The sequence below is a fragment of the Lacerta agilis genome, chromosome 9 (assembly GCF_009819535.1).
Source record: "Lacerta agilis isolate rLacAgi1 chromosome 9, rLacAgi1.pri, whole genome shotgun sequence".
In the NCBI taxonomy this organism is placed as follows: Eukaryota; Metazoa; Chordata; class Lepidosauria; order Squamata; family Lacertidae; genus Lacerta; species Lacerta agilis.
Window position 1 is genome coordinate 58,129,826 of NC_046320.1, and position 21,557 is coordinate 58,151,382.

Consider the following 21,557-nt stretch of genomic DNA (forward strand, 5'->3'; position numbering starts at 1 on the left):
AAAGTCAAACTCTTCCCATAGTGTCACAAGGGAGAGACCGTCATCACACAGATCACAGTATTTCTGTTTTCACAAGACCCGTATCAGCAGACAAATGTTATTAAGCGCTTTTTTTTTTACCCCAATTGATCCATATTATCAGCCTCGGTGAATGTGATGCAAGCAACAAGACTGGCAACAATGAAATAGAAGCATTGTTTCAACTGGACTGCGCTTGGTGAAGAAGCCAGCAATGTCATGTGATGATGAATTGGCAAATTGGCATTCATCGCTGTGATGCATTGTGCGATAACCATAATTGATGCAGTGCACTGCTGTAGCATATTATGTGCATGTGGAACAGAATGGATGCCCCGCAAATGGACACGCTAATGGGAAAAGGCAAAGAGAGAGAGAGAGAGAGAGAGAGAGAGAGAGAGAGAGAGAGAGAGAGAGAGAGAGAGGATGGGAGGACGGGAGGGAGAAAGAGGCAGAAGTGGGATTTGGAAAAAGAAAAAAGAAAAAGTTCTAAAAGTCAGACTACCTTTGGAGGTTCTTCATGTTTAACCTACACCGATCTCATTTCTAACACACTGATCTTAAGACAAGCAGGTTGGTTGGCAGGTAACTCACTCTGCACTGTCATTAGAAGTGAAAAAACTAATTCTATGATCTTGCAAAATTCTACCTTTTCATACAGAGTAGGTAGCTTATTATTGTAACTTCCTGAGATTTCTCAGGTGCTCTCTGCAGGTTAATCAGAAGCAACGGCCCCAAAGCAGCCAAGGTGGCGTAGCCTTGACTGGAAGCTGCTTAAAACTGCATTTTAAAATAATAATAAAAAGACCTAACAAGTTGTTTTAGATTTTGCTTGCCTGACTGAGGGTAATTGGACAGGAAAATTTAACAAGAAGCTAGAAACAAGGTCCTTAACTAGCCTCAATTTTGTACGGTGCTAGAGACTGAGATATGCACCAGCTTCAACAGAATGCATGATAGCTCAAGCCAAACTAGCATCTTTCTTCAGACTATGAGTGACTGTGGAGTTTTTCCAACTTTCATCACAGCTCTATGGAGCACAGGGGTTGCCCTCATTGACAGCTGCGCTGGACGAAGGACAGACCAAATAAGGAAAGAAGGGTGTGTTGTTAGCTACAAACACGTTACAGGCAATATGCAACACGGCTGGTTGCATATTGACCTTGGGGGGTGTCATCTCTATCAGCATGCCATGCTATACAGCACATGAACACATATAGTCATCTTTACAACACAGAGCAGAATTTAAGAGACTCACATAATTGCCTGCGAGAAGGAACAGGAGCACTTCCATAAGCTGTGCCCTGTAAATAAAACACATTTTTTTGGAGCAAGGGGTGTCAGCATTTAATAGTCACAGCAAATTAAAAATGGCGAGGAAATGATGGCACTAAAAGAGAGGAAGAGAAAGAGAGAGACTTCCGACAAATAACGCATCATGTTTACCGGAGAGGGAAAGAAATTACAGCATATGACAGTCCCTTTCAAACTTGTCAGAAATCAGGCTGAGTGAAAAGGAGAGTGCATGGATTACATATTAATGTGGCCTCCTTAAGAGAACAAGTTCCTTTACCCAAGATGCTTAACTGAAGTTGTTGATCGCTGTTTGTTTCCAGGCTCTCTAATAGTTCACAGTGCTTATCTAAAACAACAATCAGGTTCCCACAGTCTTCAACAGTTTTGGGCGAATGTGTTACATGAATGCCTTAAATGTTGTGACCATCAACCATTTCCACAAGAATTCAGTTTCTGTGAATGTTTGAAATGTCAGGGATGGCTGAGTGGATGTTGACAGCTATCTAAGTAGTCATTTGTGCATGTGTGAAAAGCAGGACATGTAGAGTTAGCATAGATTCAGGCTGCATTCACATGTCAGTTTCTTCTGTTTCCCTGGCGTCTACCTAACCGTTAATTCCAGCATTGTATTTCAGCTTTCACACAATACAAAAGCCACTTCCAGAAATATTGCAGAATATAGTCCATCTTTGGTGCCCATTTCCTGTTATGTGCTTCCGGGGGGGGGGGGGGGGGGAGCACACTGGCAAATAACATGGAAATGAATGCTAAACTTGCACTATGTTCTGCTTTATTTCATGCCATGCGACAGCTCGTGTATAATGAGGAAACGAGCAGTTAAGGGAACATTGGGAAAATGGAATAAACTGCATTGTGAATGCAGCCACAAATAGGCAATCATACAATTCATGTGTGGTTTTCAGCAGTCATGTGTTAACACTGACAGTGACCATATTTTGAACATTCACTAAAGAAGGAGTCGCCAAGCCAAAGTCCACCTTGTTTTTTTAGCAAGGTTTCTTTCCTCTTTCTTTTCCCCCTACCTTGTGGCAAAAAACCACACATATCTGAATCCTGTCTAGTTCAGTTCAGGGCTTGCTCTGATCACAGGAAAGGTCATGGCTTTTTCGGTCCAGGTCAGTTGAGGAGAGTACACCACAGTGCAAGAAGGAGGTTGACGAGAATAATGCCAGAGGAAATACAAAAGATGAGAAAATGTCTAGAAGGTGAATTTTTTTGTTGCAATAAGATAGGAAAGATAAAAGGACTGCTTATGATTTGCCCAGAGAAAAGAAGACGGGTTGGTACAGTGGAGAAGAAGAATCCTAGCATGTAAGAAATGTTGAACAGATACAGAAAGAATAGGCAGTGTTCATTATCTTAAACCAATAGTAGAATTAATAATAATAATAATAATAATAATAATAATAATAATAATAATATTTTATATGCCACCCATCTTACAGGGTTGCCCCAGCTACAGTGGGCAACTCCCACATAATATTAAAAACACAATAAAACATCAAAGTGGTGCCCACCGTATGTGGTGGACTACAATTTCCCTCAGTCCCAGCCAGCATGACCAATGGGCATCCAAGATGGGCATTGGAGTCCACAACATATGGAGGGTACCACATTGGCTACCCTTGTCCTAACCACTCAAATGAAGACTATGGTTTTAAACTAGTGTTAAACTTAATTGACATTCCTAAGCATGAAGACTGGAAGATGCCTTACAACATACTCTGTATCTACTTCAGCACCTGGGCATTCATTGCAGACTGACCAGCTGATACCAAGAGTATTTCCTGAAGGCATAAAGTTTGAAAACTGCTGCAAAACATGATTCACTGGGCCCCATCTAACTCTATGATCTTATGATATCTAAACATGGGTTAGCTAACTATATCAGTTCGTTGTGTGACTCATTTTTATCACAGGTGCATGGCTTGGTATCGCAATGACTTGTGCACATACTGGATAGTCCTCAGGCTTGGGTAACACAGCAAGAGACATAGCAAGTTTGCTACAGAAAGACTGCATATAGTTAAAACTTAATATGCTTCAGATAATAGAAAAGTACTAAGAGTAGAGCGCTTAGAAAAATATAGAGATGAATCCTGGAGGAAATAAATGTACCCTGGGGTAAACTTTCCAAAAGAAACATAATATGTTCACAAGTTCAGAAGATGCAAATTCTACAAAAAGTCAGAAACTTGGATTTCTTTCAACTCTACCTTCATCTGTGCTCCATACATTGCCTGGTCACAGTTGAAAACTAGTCAAGCTATAAACAATGATGCAAATAATTATGGAATTGATACCATTTAAAAGTTCATTAGATACTTCTTAGTCAGTGTCTTGAAGCTACAGTAATTAACTTTTAATAAGCATACAGTTGGATGTCTCTTCAGTGACCAACAAAACTTGGATGTGTAAACACAGGCTGGTTAAACAAAGTACAGCAAATGCTTTAGGCTAAAGTTTAGAGAAAGTTTTTTCTTTTTCTTTCATTACAGAAAGGCTGCATTGACCACATTGAACTTTGCATCATTACAAATCTATTTGTCTTGCTGCAAGGGATTTGAAACTGAAACATGTTTTACAGAGAGGGCAAGTACCCCTAACCTATCGAGGACCACTCATGCAGAGCAATATATTGTGTGATTTGGTGTAACAAGAATATAACCACCAGCAGCCATTTCTGCAATTGTAGCAGCAGATTTTCCAGGCACAAAAATCACTGCTGTCTGCATCTATGCATCACCAGTTCACATTTCTGGCTTGCCCCGAGGAATATCCCAATGGTCAGTGCCCCACATTGTTTTTAAAGGAATTGTGGTGGATATGATTTGAACGTCACAAACTGGTCCTGTCTCTTATCCTCTTTGTGACTGGAAGAAGCTGCTGGAGTTTAAAGAACTAGCCTAGAGGTAATGGACAGAATGATTTCTGGTTGTTGAGATGCCACCACAAGTTCCCTTTATGCTCCAGCCCTCCTATTCTCCCACAATATTTTTTACATTTTCTCAAGCTCCCTTTTTGTACAAATCCCTACTCATCTCCATATAACCTGCTGCTTCCTGGCCCAGGATGGGAGGATGGGAGAAGAAAGGGAAGCTCCCAGGTGAGAGCTGGGAGGGTTTGCCTTTCTCTATGTGGGACAAATTAAGATCTACCTTGTGAAAGAGGACTTTGTATTCTCCTTTTTTGGTTTAGATTAGTTTGTTTGTATGTGTGTGTGTGTGTGTGTGTGTGTGTGTGTGTGTATATATATATATATATATATATATATATATATATATATATATATAATCTTGGGGGAAATTAAGGATCTTGGTGGGTTGGGACCTGGAAGGCATGAAAATTAAACAATTCCAACTTGAAACCTGAATGATAAAAGTAACATGGATGGATTAGGCTACAACTTAATTACACAAAGGAGATTTTAAAACACAAAAGAGATGTCTTTCAGAATCGTTTACACTCTGAAAGTTCAGAGGAGACTCTCCCCTCCAAATGAGTGAGTCCAGAGTAGTTGCTTAGATATGGTGTCACGTGAATCAGCCTCTTAAGCTCAATACGCTCCGTTGTGACAGATGGAGATAGCAAAAGTGAATTGCAATACTGTACTATGCTAGTTTTTCTACAGTATGTGCCGGTGTTCGCCTTCTGTGGAGTATAAGCATTAAGCAAGTGAAATCAACAACTTTAGTCTATTTGCACACAGCAGAAGATTTATTGATGCAGTAATATGTACTGAAGTGCCAGAACCTGAGCTGGTGCTCTTCGTTAGCTGATCAATTGTCCTTTTCGATAAAGACTGCTATAGAGCAACAGTCTAAGATAGTGGCAGATCTGCTATTAAAATCTCTGTGTGCTGGGCTTTGGCTGCTGACAACCATTGTACAATCTCACTCAAACTCACTTGCTTTGCCACAGTTGTCTATGCATTTTGCCGCAGGGGAAATGCACATTGCACAGTCCTTCATCAAACCCTGATTTAAGCTTTGAACTTAATTAACAGCTGTTTAAACTTGAAGTTCAACAAAACAGTTGTGGATATGTTGCTGGAAGGCAGCAGAGGGCCTCCATTTTGTGTTTTCCCCACATTTGATTTACCATAGCTCAAAATTTCTTCATTTTGTGAGGAATGGTTAGCTTGCAAGATCTGTTGAGTCAAGACTCAGGACACAAACGTTTCTCCTTGAAAATATTTGTTGAAATGGACTTCCGGCGAACCGCCATACCGATCGGCAGGGAGCCTTTCCAGCTCCGGGAAGGCTCTGGCGGTGTCAGGCAAAGGGGAGCCGTAACTGAGATACGGCCCCCAGAAAAAACTGCAGAAAGAGCAGAAGTCCCACCATGATGTGAGGAAGTAACAATAGTTTTAAGAAATAGTTTTGCTGTTTTGTATTGTTTTTTATTTGTTAAGTAGTGTTGTGTTTATTTGTATGTTTTAAGTAAAAAAATTTTTTAATAAATATTATTATAAAAAAGAAAAAAGAAAATATTTGTTGAAATGAACAACGGAGTGCCCCCATCTTAGAATCATAATTGTACAGTTGGATGAGACCCAGAGGATCATCTGTCATGGCATTTTCTGAAATTATGAATGCCTGGTTCCTAATCTTAGTTCTATTTGGGGATTCAGTGCATATAGTTTACCAGCACTGGCTGGTTCTTTCACCAATGTTGCACCCCATGCTTCTCCCTCTCCTGTGCTCTCTGCAGCCTTGCATTCTACTTCGTCACAACAAAGGTGTGATTGGACAACATTTATTTTGTACAAAATCAGTACAGAACAGATTAATCAGTGACTCTGAGTACGTTAAGGAAGAGCTAACCATTTGTGAATAAGGCACTGTAAGTAAATGTAAGTCACATATATAGGTATAACAAAGGTGTGAATTCATTGTATGTTCTGAATCTAGAGAGATGAGGGGACCTGTCAATTTCAGTTTCTCTGGGTTTCTAATTTTTGCAGCCTTATGTTTAGTTTTCTACTTTTCTAGATTAGTTTGTGATGATGATGATGATGATGATGATGATGATGATAGAACTCAATCTCCAATAACCATGCACAGGATTGAAGGAATGTCCGTTAACATTTCCTCTCCAACTAAACGGCTGTGTTTGTTAAAGGCCCTCTATGCATTACAAGTGTCTGTCTGCATGCTCACTCTCCTTCACTGAGCTTAATTATGCTGAACCAACTGTACTTCCTCTCCATGTAGCAGACACTTGATATTAAAGCAAGTATGTTTGATTGCCCAAGACATGCCAGACTGAATGAGGATTTTATACACCAAAGCAGCAGGTTATGTTGTTTCTCTCTCCAGCTTCATTCATCCAGTCAGTCATTTGTTACTTTAAAAAAAAAGCAGTTGGCATAAGACAAACTTCAGATCATCTTCTTGAAAACAGTATCAATTTTTAATCCATGTCAAGCCAAAGCATGGCATTATTTTATATTCACATATCTGAAAATAGAATGCTTAATGCTTCAGACAAACCGTCAAGAGAGCCAACACTATTTCAAGCTTTCTTCTTTCATCCAAATAGGTTGCTTTTTTGCACAAGTGATTTAATAAGCCATCTAACTTAGGCTAGGAAGATTGTTGCTCTTCTGGGGGAGGAAACAATATAAAAACAACCCTGTTTTGTGTTTTAAAGATGGATCGTAGTATATTGCTTTTTGGTGACTGCCAGCAAAATATCGTGGCATGTTTGCAACTCCTCTATATTTCAAAAATTACGATTCTATACGTTATAAACGTGTGTGTGTGTGTGTGTGTGAGAGAGAGAGAGAGAGAGAGAGAGAGACTGTCCCAAATTGAGAAGGACCCATTCTCATCCATTTCACCCACATCAAAGCTAGTTGTTTTGCTTCTGTTATTTTTTTAGGCTTGAGGCAAAAAAGGAAGGGGAGAGAAATCAGAGTGTCCTCCCCGCTGAGTCCCCCCCCCCCCCGGCCAGGTGGGAAGAAAGGGGAAGTAGAGCAGAGCAGAGCACGAAGAGTCTTGATTTTTTTAATTTAAAAAAATTGTTTTGTGCGTCCATGTCTAATCTTGACCCCCTCTAAAATTTATTGGTGTCTGTTTTTCTTTTTGTAAATCTACCAAAGAATTAAATTAAATTAAATTGGGAACAAGGGTTTTTTTCATGACCGTGAAGGGCATGTGTGCTGTGTCCCATTGGTGTAGCGGTGGTGGCACTCGGCATTCTTCTGAAAGGAAATGCTCTGCGGGGACAGGGCAAAAATGGGGCGTTGAGGAGGGTCAGTTGGGGGGGAGGGAGATATGTCCCTATTTTCATCTGAGGAATGTTGGAGGGTATGGTAGAGTGTTCAATACCACCGCAATGAAAGGGCAGTGATTGGAGCACTACTAAAAATACAAAGACACAGCTTGACATTCCACGTAACCCAAATTTTAAATGTGAAATTCTAGGAAACTGCTGGCTGAAGCTAATGGAGTTGCAGTTCAAAACATCTGGACTGCACCAGGTTAGCAATGGCTACTCTACACCATGCATACAATACATCTGTATCCTTGGGACTCTTCAAACTATTAGCACAGCAAAATAAAAAGCCATTAAGCCAACGGTTCTAAATTGACACACTCCAGTGGAATAGTATTGATACAAATGTTGTTGGGTTGGCAAAAATACATTTATTGACATGAGACAAAACAGGACTTTGAGGAAAAGATAAAGGCCTCACTCTTAACCCTTTTGCTTATAACAAAAGATACATAAATAAATGTTCATATATTCTTATATAACAAGAAGCTTCTTCCCACACAATGAGAAGGATATGCAGTAAAGGGGGGGGGATCAAAGGCAACAGATTGCTTTCTTAAAATATTATTGAAATGAACATTCATTACAAGGAATGTTTTGTAAAATATAGATTTGAAAACAGGAAGGAGATGATTAACTGGAAATGCTCCAAGATCAGGAGCAATGAAGCTCAGCTTCAGAGGACTGATTGCCTATACTGGTCAGAAAATGGCTCTCTGAGGAAATTAATGTTATGAGGCATAAATGATAATGTAATGCAACTGAGACTTAGAGGAAGACGATAATATCAGGGCCTGTAGCCCTCTAGATATTGTTGGACATCAACTCCCAGGAACCATGGCCAATGGTCAGGAATGATAGGAGTCACAGTCCAGAACTACCTAAAGGTAAAGTAAAGGTAAAGGACCCCTGACTGTTAAGTTCAGTCACGAACGACTCTGGGGTTGTGGCGCTCATCTTGCTTTACTGGCCAAGAGAGCCGGCATTTGTCCACTTCCGCAGACAGTTTTTCCGGGTCATGTGGCCAGCATGACTAAGCTGTTTCTGGTGAAACCACAGCAGTGCACAGAAGTGCCATTTACCTTCCCACTGGAGCGGTACCTATTTATCTACTTGCACTTTGATGTGCTTTCGAACTGCTAGGTTGGCAGGAGCTGGGACCGAGCAACGGGAGCTCACCCCGTCACGGGGATTCGAACCGCCGACCTTCCGATTGGCAAGCCCTAGGCTCAGTGGTTTAGACCACAGTGCCACCCACATTCTCAGCACTACCTAGAGGACATCAAATATGAGGTAGGACTTAATATTTTCCTAATTGTCAAGGGCCTCTCCAGACTGGTCAGTGGGGTAGTTTTTTTTGGGGGGGAGGGTATTCTGCAAGATGTGATTGATGCAATGATGCATTAGTGGTAGGTTTATACAGGACCACCTACACTGAACATTTAAAGCAGTAGCATATCACTTTAAACAGACACGCCCTCCCCTACAAAATCTCGGGGACTGTAGTTTGCAAAGAGTGCTGAGAATAGATATGAGATCTCCATTCCCACCATGGAGCTACAATTTTTAGGGTGGTTTAAAAATCAATACCTTTTCCCAGGAAAATTGCAGCTGTGTGAGAGGAATGGGGGACCCCTGGCAATTCTCGGCACCCTTAACAAACTACAGTTCCCAGGATTCTTTGGCTGAATTGTTCAAAGTGGTATGATACTGCTTCAAATGTATAGCGCAGTTGTGGCTAACATTAGGTGCAGAAATGATCATGACTGCAGAATAAAAAAGCACATCTGGAGGGCCCTGATTCTCCTCCACAACCTCTCCACAACCTCTCCTCCACAAATCCCCCTTCTTTCCCCCTTGTGGTTCCAAGACTGGAAGTAAGGCTGGCTGGGGGATTGGGGGTGGATTCTGGGAGCCAGATTGCACAGGAGTGTTTAAACATTTCTCCCATAATTTCTCCCCTGCAAATGCTACCCAACCACTTTCGATAATTGCCATATAGATATAGATAGCTTCCAAAGTGACATATCTTTAGAAAAAACATTAAACTGCAGTCCATATATAGTTCCTGAAAAACTGTACCCTATATATTTGAATTACACAGTTTGTAATAAATAACTCAAAATAAATAGCATCCATATGTCACAGCACATAATAAAAGGGCACAATATAGGAGAAATGACAGATAGCTGCTCTTCTTTCCCTCATTTTTTTTAAAGAATTACACTTTTGAATAAAAATTAATACAAAATAGCCCCTGGAGAATGTACAGCAAAAACAGCTTGACATTTGTACTAAAATAAATCTGTTCCTTCTACAAATCTATTTCAAAGTAAAGTTACAGCTCAATAAGGAAGACATATTTCCATCTTAAAGTTAGTTGTAAATATTTTACTAGCAGTCTCTTGGCATGTTTTCAGAAAAATTTGCATCGGTTTTCAGCAATCTGCTAGCAAAGTTGAGGTGAAAGATCCTAAAAATATACTTTGATTGCACGTCTGAGTTTAAGAACCTTCCACAGTACCCATACAGTGACTGCTTATGTGGGCCTGATCCACAGGGGTTAGGATTTTAACATTTGCTGGGGTTTCATTTGCATGAATGGGGGCTAGGGCTGGGCAATATGTGGTTTTCACCAACTAAATATCGTGACAGCTGTAACCAGTCAGTGTTGACAATACTGAACTAGATGGACCAATGGCTTGACTTGGCATAAGGTAGCTTCTTGTGTGTTCCCTTGGCAATACAAGTCCTACTACTTGATTGATATCCACAACCGACAGCTTTTAAGCATTTACCATGTCATTAGCAGTTGTCTGAATCTGCTCTTAATACATTCCTTTCAGCCCTTGCTTGACTATTGAAGACTGGTTTTTCTCTCAGAATCATTTTATTTCCTCCAGTGTTTTGAATATAATCTTTCAGACAACAGGCCGTCCACCCTCCTACAGAAATGCCCTTCGGCAAACAGTTTAAGTCACACATTCGCTATGGCAAGAGGTCACCACAAAACACGGAATGAAAAGCAAAAACAAAATCACACCCGCATGAGAATAATACTCCTATATGGTGGTGAGGGGTATTATTCCACCAAGTAAGATATTGAGTGCTGCTGTCCAAGTAGACCTACTTCTCCTGGCACTTTATTCTGTGCTATCTCACTGATGAAGCTTTTGTTTTGCTTCAGGGCATCCTATTCCTGTCCTCCTTATTGTCACCCGTTTCCTAGAATTCAACAAAAAACAATCACAAGGATTCCTTGCCCCATTCCATCTCATGCTCCTCACTGCTGAACAGGAGACAAGTACAATGGGAATACTCCTTAGCTTTGCTTTTTTTTGTCACCAGTCGTCTTGCTGCTGACCTTTAAAGAATCTGACAACTTTCTAAAAATAGGGTGAGATAAATTCATGGAGGATCAGGGTTTCAATGGCCACTTGTCAAGATGGCTGTGTACTACCTTGAAATACCAGTTGTTGGGGAACACAAGCAGAGAGGGCTTTTGCATTGTCCAACTATCTGATCCTTTTGACTGGAGATCTCATGGATCAAACCTACTATGTTATGAAGATAAAGCATGTGCTGTACTACACTGGCTCACACTGGCAAGAAAGAGACAGAGAGATAGATTTAAAAAAAATCTGTTCCACTGCAACTATCTGTATCTATAGGACCAGAGACTTAAAGTGCAAATGATTTTAATCACCATTGTCTTTATTTATGGGTTTAGGTTAAAAACTTAGCAGGGCAGACAGAGATTAATTAGTGCTTTATGCTAAGGTGACATCAATGAAGATGAGTGGCTGCAAATAATCTTTTCTTTAGGAAATGGTGGAACTAATCAATTATGGTTTCTGAGAAGTGTTGTGGAATGGAGAGAATCAGAGTGATAAATGAATAGTCCACAAAAATAATAGTGTCTCTCAGCAGAAAAAACAAAAACAAAAAAAAACACCAACTGTTGTGTTAAAAGAGAAGTTCAGGTTGGACATCAGCTATTGTCATTTAGAGAGAGAGATTTAACCCTTGAGAGGTTACAAAGGAAAAGGAAGGACTTCCGGCGAGGACGCCATCGCGGGTGGTCGTGGGTCGCTTCGGCAGCGAAGCGACTCAGGCCGACCCCAGGGTTGGAGCCCCGCTACCGCTAAGCGGGGCTCCGGTAAGCCGCGGGTCGAGCGTCCCGCGGCTTGGGCCCTCCGGCGAGCCCACCATAGCTCCGAACCCTTCCCTCGTTCCCCCTGTAAAGGGGGAGTGGGGGTGAAGGGACTACGGAGCTGGGCTGAGGAGGAATGCCCCAACCGGGCCGGTGAAGCGGCGGCCGCCGCTCGCGGTGAGCGATATCGTTCTACCTGGTTAAGAAAGACAGAGGAAGCCCGTTGGCCGTGAGTACTCTAACAGTAGATTTATCCTGATATTTGGCTCTCCGGGAGAAATGACGAAAAGGAAGCCTGTTTTGACTCCCTTTAGAGAAAGAGAAAGTAACTGTATCGATGGCGACTGCTGTTACAATGGAGGATACAAATGTTTCGAATTCTACAGGCAAGATCGGTCAGACCCCTTTAAGGGATCAAAGTTGGTGGAAATATTTCTTTTGTAAAAGGATGGAATGTAATCTTTTCGCCCTGACTCCAGGGAAAATGGCTGCGGAGATCTGCGTTAGAAATGGAAAAACACTGTGACTAAGATGGCAAATGTTGTAATCTGATACCCTGTGCCCATTTCTACCATGTTGGGCTTTGTTTTCAAGTTGGTTTTGGACTCTGGTCTCACGCATGAACAAAGGACTATTATTTTGAAATTGGAACTGCTGAACCAGAAATTAACCTTGTTGAACCAGGATATGGCAAGACAGTTATATCCCACAGAACAGACTATTGTGAACATGGCTAAATTGGAAGAGACCTTTGACAGGGAGCTAAAGGGGATTATTGAAGTACAAAATACATTGTTTTTGCAACTCCGAAGAGATGGAACGTCCTGTTGGAGTGAGAGTCCCAGGATTAGGAGACAATCTATATCCAATTTCTGGGGTGAGGGCCCAGGAATGATGGGGAAAAGACTTATTCGCTTACAATCAAAAGATGAATGGAATTTCGAAGCGGAGATGCTGGAAAATGAGGATCGGTGTACCCTGATGTTCCCTGCAAAGACTGTAATAGACTGTGTCTGGATTTGTGGATTTACAGGAAAAGAGGACATTCTGGAAATTGGTCGAGGTGTAAGTTGGAGGAGCATCTGGGGGGAAGTCCCGAGATGGCGTAAGAAAATGGATAGAAAAGGGATAGGGTGAAATATATTAAGGATAGAAATTAGGATGGTTTATTATGGAACCCTGAAGTCGTCGTGTTAAGATTTTAAGCTTTTGAACTAGAGAAGAGATATTTGAATCTTTATGTTATTAGCAGCAGTCTAAGTGAAAGAAGATGTCTGATATGATATGATATAAGAAGTAATATGTTATGCTATAAAGTTGTACTATTAATTATTGTGAAGTAATATTTGGAATAGATCCGATACAAAATAAGAAGTGATATAAAATAAGTAAAAATAAGATTATAAGAAGCTTGTTTAGTTTAGATTTACTAATGATTTAATTTTAGTGATGAGAAGTTACCAAAGTAAATTTGATCTGGAACCAAAGGAGCGGAAAACGGGGGAAGTCGCTAAGTAGTGACGTGAACAAGAAAAGTTTTTTTTTTTGTGAAACAAGAATAAGAATTGTTGGTGTATTTTGTTTTGTTGTGTTTTGATGGTGGGGTTTGTGTTTGATGTGTTGTGTGGGTGTATGTGTTATATTGTTCTTTGTATTGAAAAACCAATAAATTCTTTTATTAAAAAAAAATACAAAGGAAAAGGAAGATGTGATGAGGACTAGGTGACACTGCAGAGAGGAGGTGGCCCCAAAGGTTAGCAATGAATCTGTGGTCCTGAAACTGAGCCATGCTGCATTTGTAGCCATTTGTTGGCTGGAGATAAGGGCATAGTGTGCACATCTTCTTAATGGATCTACAATAGTGTGCCAACTCAGTCCTGGACACTGCATTTTGTGCAAACATTTCAGGAGCAATCCTACCAGTGTGTAAGCACATATGTGCATGGGGCCGGGGCGAGATATAGGGCAAAATTACTACCATTGCCTAAGCTCTGCTGGTTCATGCCAGCCAGTGCAAGACAGAGGGGGGGCAGTTCTCCGCCGCTGCCGCCACTGCTTCCAGAGAGATGGAATTTACCAGTCCTTGGGCTGGTGTAGTTTCTCACTCTGGGGATATGTCCAGGTTATAAGGGAGCCTAAGAACCTGCACATGACACCCCTCCCACAAACCACCCTATCTGTGTCCCCTCTGCTGGACTTTCCACAATGTTTCCACCACTGTCATTTCCATCAGTGAAGCTACCTTGATAATATTTTATGGGCTTCAGAATGCTCAACATGTGTTTTATCTCTTCTTAGCTATTGTTGGTTTTAATAATCTTTTGAATGTTTCTGCATACCTGTTTTAACTATATTTTGTAATAAAAAAATGTAAGTCTCTTATAGTTTTTCTCACAATCAAGTGGCATATACATTTTGCTAAATAAAAATGAAAAGAAAACAAATAGGATTGCTCTCTACATAAGCTTTATTTGAATGATTTCATTTTTATCTACATAAGCAGTAGCTTAAAAATACCACAATCAATGAAGTAGATAAAGGAGAGAGATGATGCTATAGCAACAGCTATTTACTCTTGCATCAGAAATTACTGTCATAAAAATATACATAATTTAGACTCATCTTTATAAATGATTTGATTGAGCAAAGCTAAGGAGGGTGATATATGACAAATAGAGAAAAAAAGTTAATACTTTAAAAGGAAACCAAATAATATTCTCTCAGTTTCTGAAACTGGGAGGATATTAAAATATCCCATTGTAACTGGTGTGTATGTGTGTGAGAAAGAGGCAGAGACAGAGAGAAGTAGGAGGTAGGAAAGGAACAGAAGGAAAGTAAAAAAAAAGCATACTGGTAGCTTCAATCTGTGCATAGCAATTTGTGCTCCTTTACCATACAAGTTATGGCTCTTGAAGAGGGCTGCTATCATTTCATTATGGAGAAAACACAGAGGACAGAGGACGGAAGCTAATTTTAAACGTAGTCAGCACCTCGTCTGTGCCAGAGAATGGAAAATCTCCTGCCCTTAAGGAGAAACAAACAGGTGCTGGTATAATTAAAAAGGTAAGTTGATTGAATCATTGGTGTCAAAAAGGCAAATGGGGCTGTTCCAAATGAGGAAGTCATTGCAGATTGTTGCAATTGACTTTCAACATGCATGCACACACACACACCTGCAAACTCCCATGTTCCACTGACTTATAGATAAATTAATCAAATTAATCACTACAAGAAAGAAGATTCCACCTAAACATTAGGAAGAACTTCCTGACAGTGAGAGCTGTTCGGCAGTGGAATTTGCTGCCAAGGAGTGTGGTGGAGTCTCCTTCTTTGGAGGTCTTTAAGCGGAGGCTTGACAGCCATCTGTCAGGAATGCTTTGGTGGTGTTTCCTGCTTGGCAGGGGGTTGGACTGGATGGCCCTTGTGGTCTCTTCCAACTCTATGATTCTATGATTCTTCTATGATTCTTATACCAACAGTTGTATCTCACAGCCTGAACTTATGAGTCAACGTAAGGACCCAGCCATACTTTCACTTTCTGTACCTTTTGATTCTCGTAGTTCCATGGCTCTGATTTCATTACATCTCTACATAATCACAAATTCTGCCCTTTAAGAAATAAAGGGACCTGGTGTCTCCGGTAATGGAGAGGGAAGGAAAAAGAAGAAGGAAGGACCAATGAGTTCAGAAGCCCAGAGCACCCTTTGCAACCCTTCTTAACAACGGGGTTGGGGGGCGAACAGCAAGTCCTAGAAGTCAAGAGCAACATCTCTTAGCAACAGACTTCACTCCTCCTCTCCAAAATGGCAGAAAAATGAAACAACAACAAAACTGGCACTATAGCACAGCATAGGAAAAGCTGTCACATTGCCCAAGGATTATTTACTACAACTCATTTCTTCTATTACTGTGGTGTCTACGAAGAAGCCATAGAGGAAGCGAATTGAAAGGCACCATTGAGTTTCTATGGAGGTAGGGATGGGGAATGTTTCACAATTCACATTCCTCCCGCCTAACATTTCACTCCATTCAGAATTATTTATTCTCCACTGGTCTCCACATAATATGGGGCGCAGCAACTGAGTCATCCCCCAGTTTATAATCTAATATGTAATACGTTAAATGTCAAAGAGCAGTAGATGAAGATAAACTCAATTTGCACTTTAAATTATGTACACTGGTCATTAAATTGAAGGTATAAACTAATTAAGCCATCTTTGGGGAGCAAGAGGAACAATTATTTCTCCCTTTTTAGATCTGAAAAGGGATACAGCGATCTTTACCAGTGGGGGGGGGAAGAGTCATTCACCTTACAAATCACTTTCCCTGGAAGGAAATATTGGCCAATATAATACATTCAAGGCTGAGCAGCTCTCCCACCCTAAAAAAAAAAAAATCCTTAATGGAAATTTAATAGTGTATTTTTGTAAATGGCCTAATTAACATTTTGCAAAAATGTGCTTTAAAATTAGATATTAGTGTTTTGTGCTCAGGAGACTCAGTAATGTGTTCCCTTGGATAATTTTTACAAATAACAAACCTTGCCAAGATATTGCTTGTGAAATCCAAGGGGACTCCTTTGTACAAGGGAACTGGTTTAAAAATTAAAAATTCATTAAGAATTTCACTTTCACTTCACCTTTGGAAGGTGGCGTTTATCTGACATATCTGGGGTGAAAACAGAAACACAGTATGTTGCTAATGGCTAAGACTACCAGCAGTCAAGCAAGGCACTTGGAAAGTGGCATGAAGATGTACGAACACCTCTTCTGCATGGGTTGAAAACATTACGGGCCAGTAAGGACTTCAGTTTGATGTAGGCCTAGTTTGCACAACACAGTAAACCAAACCTTAGTGGCTTAGTGAGACCATGTGAACGTATGAACTTCTGGAGAGGAGCTTAAAGCAGCTTTGCTCCTCTTGGTCCTTTTTGTAGCTGCACCATGCTATGCTAAGGCTAAGTCAAGGTTTAGGTAGAAATGGGACTCCTGGTTGAGCTCTCTCAAGTGGTCACCAAGGTTCTTTCTCACCTACAGCTCAAGTTTGGTGAGGAGAGAGCATAACCACCACAAGTCCCAGTTTTGACAACATGCTAAACCAAATCTTGACTTAGCTAGTGCAGTTTGGCAATAAAGAGGACTAGGAAGGAGCAAATTAGTTGCAAGCTCCTTCCTGGGAACCAACACCTATGTGTGGTCTCCCTAATGCAAGGTTTGCCTTTGTAAGTCACATGAATCAGCTCATAGGCACATACCCCTCCAAGTGTCCTGATTTTCCAGGGGCAGTCCAGGGGGGTTGAGGGGGGACAATTGCAGAAGAGTGAGAAATGTTCCTATTTTCTGTAGTATAAGGTTGTATACTGCAAGTGTCTCTATACTATACACTAATGTTATTCAGTGCAATGCAAACAATTTATGAAACAACTGGTACATAAATTTCCTTCTTGTGAAACTGTTGGTGGAAAAATAAATTAATCCAGTGAACTTGTATCATCATTTTCTAATCTATTTCTGTACTGCTACACTCCTGCAAGGAATGAAACAGCAATCCAGTTTTAGAAGAATATCATTAGGTATTACCCTAATGAAAATTGATAGCCTTGATTCCCCCCCACCCTGCATTATCCTAGAATATGTTAGGTTTTGATCTTTCTATGAAAAAAGACACTAAACCTGGTATAGCTACCTTTGTCCAATTTAGCTAACAGTTCAAGGCTGTACAGTTTGAAATTTATTTCACTTTTCACACTCTAGCATGTTGCTCATCTGAATACAGTCATATCTCAGGTCACAGATGCTTCAGGTTGCATGCTTTCGGGTTGCACACCGTGCCAAACCCGGAAGTACCAGAATGGGTTAGTTCCAGGTTTCGGCACTCGCACAGAAGCACCAAATTGGGCTTTGCGCATGCGCAGAAGCACCAAATCGCAACCCGCGCATGCGCAGACGCAGCGTTGCGGGTTCTGAATGCTGCAGGTTGCGAATGTGCCTCCTGCATGGATCACATTGGCAACCTAAGCATCCACTGTAAATGTTCTACTTTCCTCTCTTTCTCTATCTCCCCCCCCCCCTTCAGCAAGCCATTATTAAAAGAGTTTGACAAAGGGGTAAAATTACAGAATGATCTTACTTCAGCAACATTTTTGAGAGTTAAAAGTAAAGTATACCTCAGACTGCATAGGCCCGTGCTGTTCTCTGAAATGGTGTAAGTGCTAGCAGTTGGCACTGTGGTCTAAACCACTGAGCCTCTTGGGCTTGTCGATTGGAAGGTCGGCGATTAGAATCCGCACAACAGGGTGAGCTCCAGTTGCTCTGCCCCAGCTTCTGCCAACCTAGCAGTTCGAAAGCACACCACTGCAAGTAGATAAATAGGTACCGATGTTCCATTGTGCCAGAAGCAGTTTAGTCATGCTACCCACATGAACCAGAAAGTTGTCTGTAGACAAACCCTGGCTCCCTCGGCCTGAAGTGAGATAAGCACTGCACCCCCACAGTCACCTTTGACTTTGTACCGTCCAGCGGTGGTTATTTACCTTTACCTTTATAAGTGCAAGCAGATATAACAGGTTTTGTGCTTATCTGAGAACACCTTGCTCTTCAAAATACATGTCTATTTAAAAAAAAAAGGAAAGCACAAAATATTCAAGGATAATGCCAAGAAAGCATGTCAAGGGTATTCATTATTGGGTGAATTCCTAAAGATATTGGGGGTATCCAATGAGTGACATCAGCAAAAATGCTCACATATGGAACATGCCCTGTTCTCTCTTGCTTTCTGCAAGAGAAGTTTAGGAAAGGCTTTCCAGGAAGCATGGGGGCTGTAGAGCAAGTAGCAAATGAATTGGAGTGGGGGGGTTTTTGGGGGGGGCAAATAACCTAGAACATTAAACTGTTTCCTAGGATGGCAAGTAGCATGTATTGATCATTACAGATCATTGTTTAAGCAATGAAGTGGCTATTCAAAAAGACGGTTTTGACCGGTTACCATAGAAAGTGGCACATCTTGCTATCACCAGCATGATGATGATTGTAAAGAAAATTGATAATAATAATTTCCCCCCTAAACTGGGAATTTCATTTTGAAGACACTCCAGTTATAGAATCCCCCCCCCCCCCGAAGTATATGATTCTGTATCAGTCTCAGCTTGAGTGGGGATAAAGCACTTCCTGGTTGTCATGCCAAGCAGCAGCTGAAGATAAGGGAGGAGGAGAAATTCAATTCAATTTGCATTTAAAAGTGAATCCACCCAACTTGTACTTCCAAAACAATATGTGAACCAAAACACATACTCTGAAATTTGCATATATTTGAATTTTGCAATGCCTTTCTCCAACCAAGTAAAGTATTGAAAAAATGCATATGCTGCGCCAAAGTGTGAATAAAAATGCACCTACAAAAACGCATTACACCAAGGGAAGTTGCTCTGGGGGGAAAAACATGTATAGGCAAAATTACATACAGTGGTGCCCCGCTAGACGAAAATAATTCGTTCTTTGAATATTTTCGTCTAGCGGTTTTTTCGTCTAGCGAAGCAGCAATGTAAACTGCAGTTTTCGCTAGACGAAAAAAACAATGAGGCAGCCCCATAGACTTTTTCGTCTTGCGGGGCAGCCTTCCACTAGACGAATGCCTTTGTCTAGCGAGTTTTTCGTCTAGCGAGGCATTCGTCTAGCGGGGCACCACTGTACAGATTCACATATTGTGCTAAAATGTTGATAGATTTCAGGTCAAAGTCTTTCCCAGTCCTAACTGTGGGTGCCAGGGGAGCATGTGCTCAGGACCGGTGCTAGGATTTTTTGCGCCCTAGGCAAGATCACCTTCTGGCGCCCCCCTGCCACTCTACCGCTGACGGAGGGGGCGGAGAAGCCCGATTTTGGGCTGCTCCCCCCTCCCTCGCCACTCTGCCGCTTGCGGAGCAGCAGCGGGGGGCGGCAGGGCAGGCTGGCCAGCGCCCCCTCCATTTTGGCGCCCTAGGCAATTGCCTAGTTCGCCTTAATGGACGCGCCGGCCCTGCATGTGCTCTACCACCAAGCTACAACCCTTTCCAGTAGGGAAGAGGTGAGCCCTTGGGGTTTGGTGGTTAGAGTGTCAGACTAGGGCTGGAGAGACCTGCCTTCAAATCCTCATTCAGTTATGAAGTTCACTGAGAGTTCTTGGGCCAGTCTCTATGTCTTAATGGAGCCTACCTCTTAGGATTGTTGTGAGATTAAAATGGAGGGGTAGAAGCATTTCTGGCACCCCAAGATTCTATGAGGAAAGGTAATATAGGTGTAGCATAGTTGTTGTTTTTAAATGGATTCTCCTCCACATGGCAGAGAGACTGTCGGAAGCAAGGCCTTTCCTGTGTGGTTTGTGACGAGTTGCCCTGACATAGTTCCTTGGTAGTCTTGACAATTCTTAACAATGCACATGTCTTCATAAATGTTGTTTTGAAAAATCATCGTGAGTGCAACTCTGAGCCTTAGCAGCACCAAGACAAGTCATAATGATATCCTGACATGACTTCAAATTGAAACAAAAGGCAATTGCACTGTCAGATGCTTGAAGCCTTTTGGGTGATGCCTTGCACACACCCCTTGCCACACACTCTTTCTTCCTCTTTACACTTCTTTGCATCCATGACATGTCAGATTTCTTTTTTATTTAACTTTTCACTCAGTGAAAGATGAAGGAAATGGCACTAAGATGTCAGTACTAGAATATGTTGGGTTTTTTAAAAAAAGTATTTGGAGGCCTTAACCCTGAACCGTACCATACTGACTGCTCAGAGTTGGAGGATGATCAGTCAGGGCTGGTTCCAAAGAGCAACAATGTGGGGTAGTTTCCAGCAGCAGCCAGTGGAGTGGGGCAGAGCTATGAAGCCACCCTTCTGTCACTGGCATGGATATGACTGGGGCAATGCAGGATGCTGACATTTTGGAGGAGCCAGATGGACACACCACCAGGAAGAATTCTCAAATGCAAGTGACTGGGCTTCAATATAACAGAATGGCAGAAAGACACGGGGAACACAAAAAGCAGAGATTAGAATTCTAACTATTGGTGTTTTACCTCTCCCTCCAAAGTAAAGTTAAGAGGGACTTGGTTTCCTCAGTTCCACTTTGAAGGGCAAGTAAGTGGCATTGGAAGTATATGATGAATTGCTGGTAGCAGTTTAATTGTGTGCTTGGTCCTGTACAGGACATAGAGTAAGCCTGCAAGCTTCCTCTGATTCCTGAAAGTGATACAGCAAACTCAGACAGCAGGGAGTGGGGGGGGGGCAAGGCAGTCCTGGAGCCAAAATAAAACTACCATCCTGTGTTCCTTCAAACCTTACTAATAATATGTATGTATGTATGTATGTATGTATGTATGATGTCCAGCTAGGGGTAATACCTCTGGTAGGGGACACGTTGTGCTCCTTCTGCGGTAGTTTGTCTTCCTTTGGTCCCCATCCTGCACTCAGCTCTCACCTGTGGCTCCTAGAAGCTGTTGGCAGGTGACAATAGCCACACCCCAGTAAAGCTTCAACTGGCTGGCTAAACCAGGTGAACGTAGCTGATGGGTCTCAATCCCTTAGTGAGCTAGGGACTTTCCCTGCTCTGGTGGACTGAGCAGACAGTCAGGACTAATAGTGGGTGCAGTGGCCAAGAAGGTGGTTTCCCCCTGTGCTGTGGAGGAAAATGAGGGACAGATGGGGCTCATCAACCTGGGAAGGTGGCCCATTTAGGAGAAGGAAAACTCCGATCATAAATCTCCACTGCCTTGCAGGATATCTTCAGAAGAAAAGGCTAAGGTGTAAACCCTA

The 21,557-nt window shown here is 41.7% G+C and overlaps 1 protein-coding gene across 1 annotated transcript in view; it reads right to left on the reverse strand.

Moving 5' to 3' along the window:
• Nucleotides 1–21,557, reverse strand: part of CCSER1 (coiled-coil serine rich protein 1) — a 690,560-nt gene that overhangs the window by 141,326 nt on the left and 527,677 nt on the right. The window contains exon 10 of the mRNA XM_033160591.1: nt 1,277–1,322. Coding sequence (XP_033016482.1) covers nt 1,277–1,322 — 46 coding nt within the window. The remainder of the gene's footprint in view (nt 1–1,276; nt 1,323–21,557) is intronic.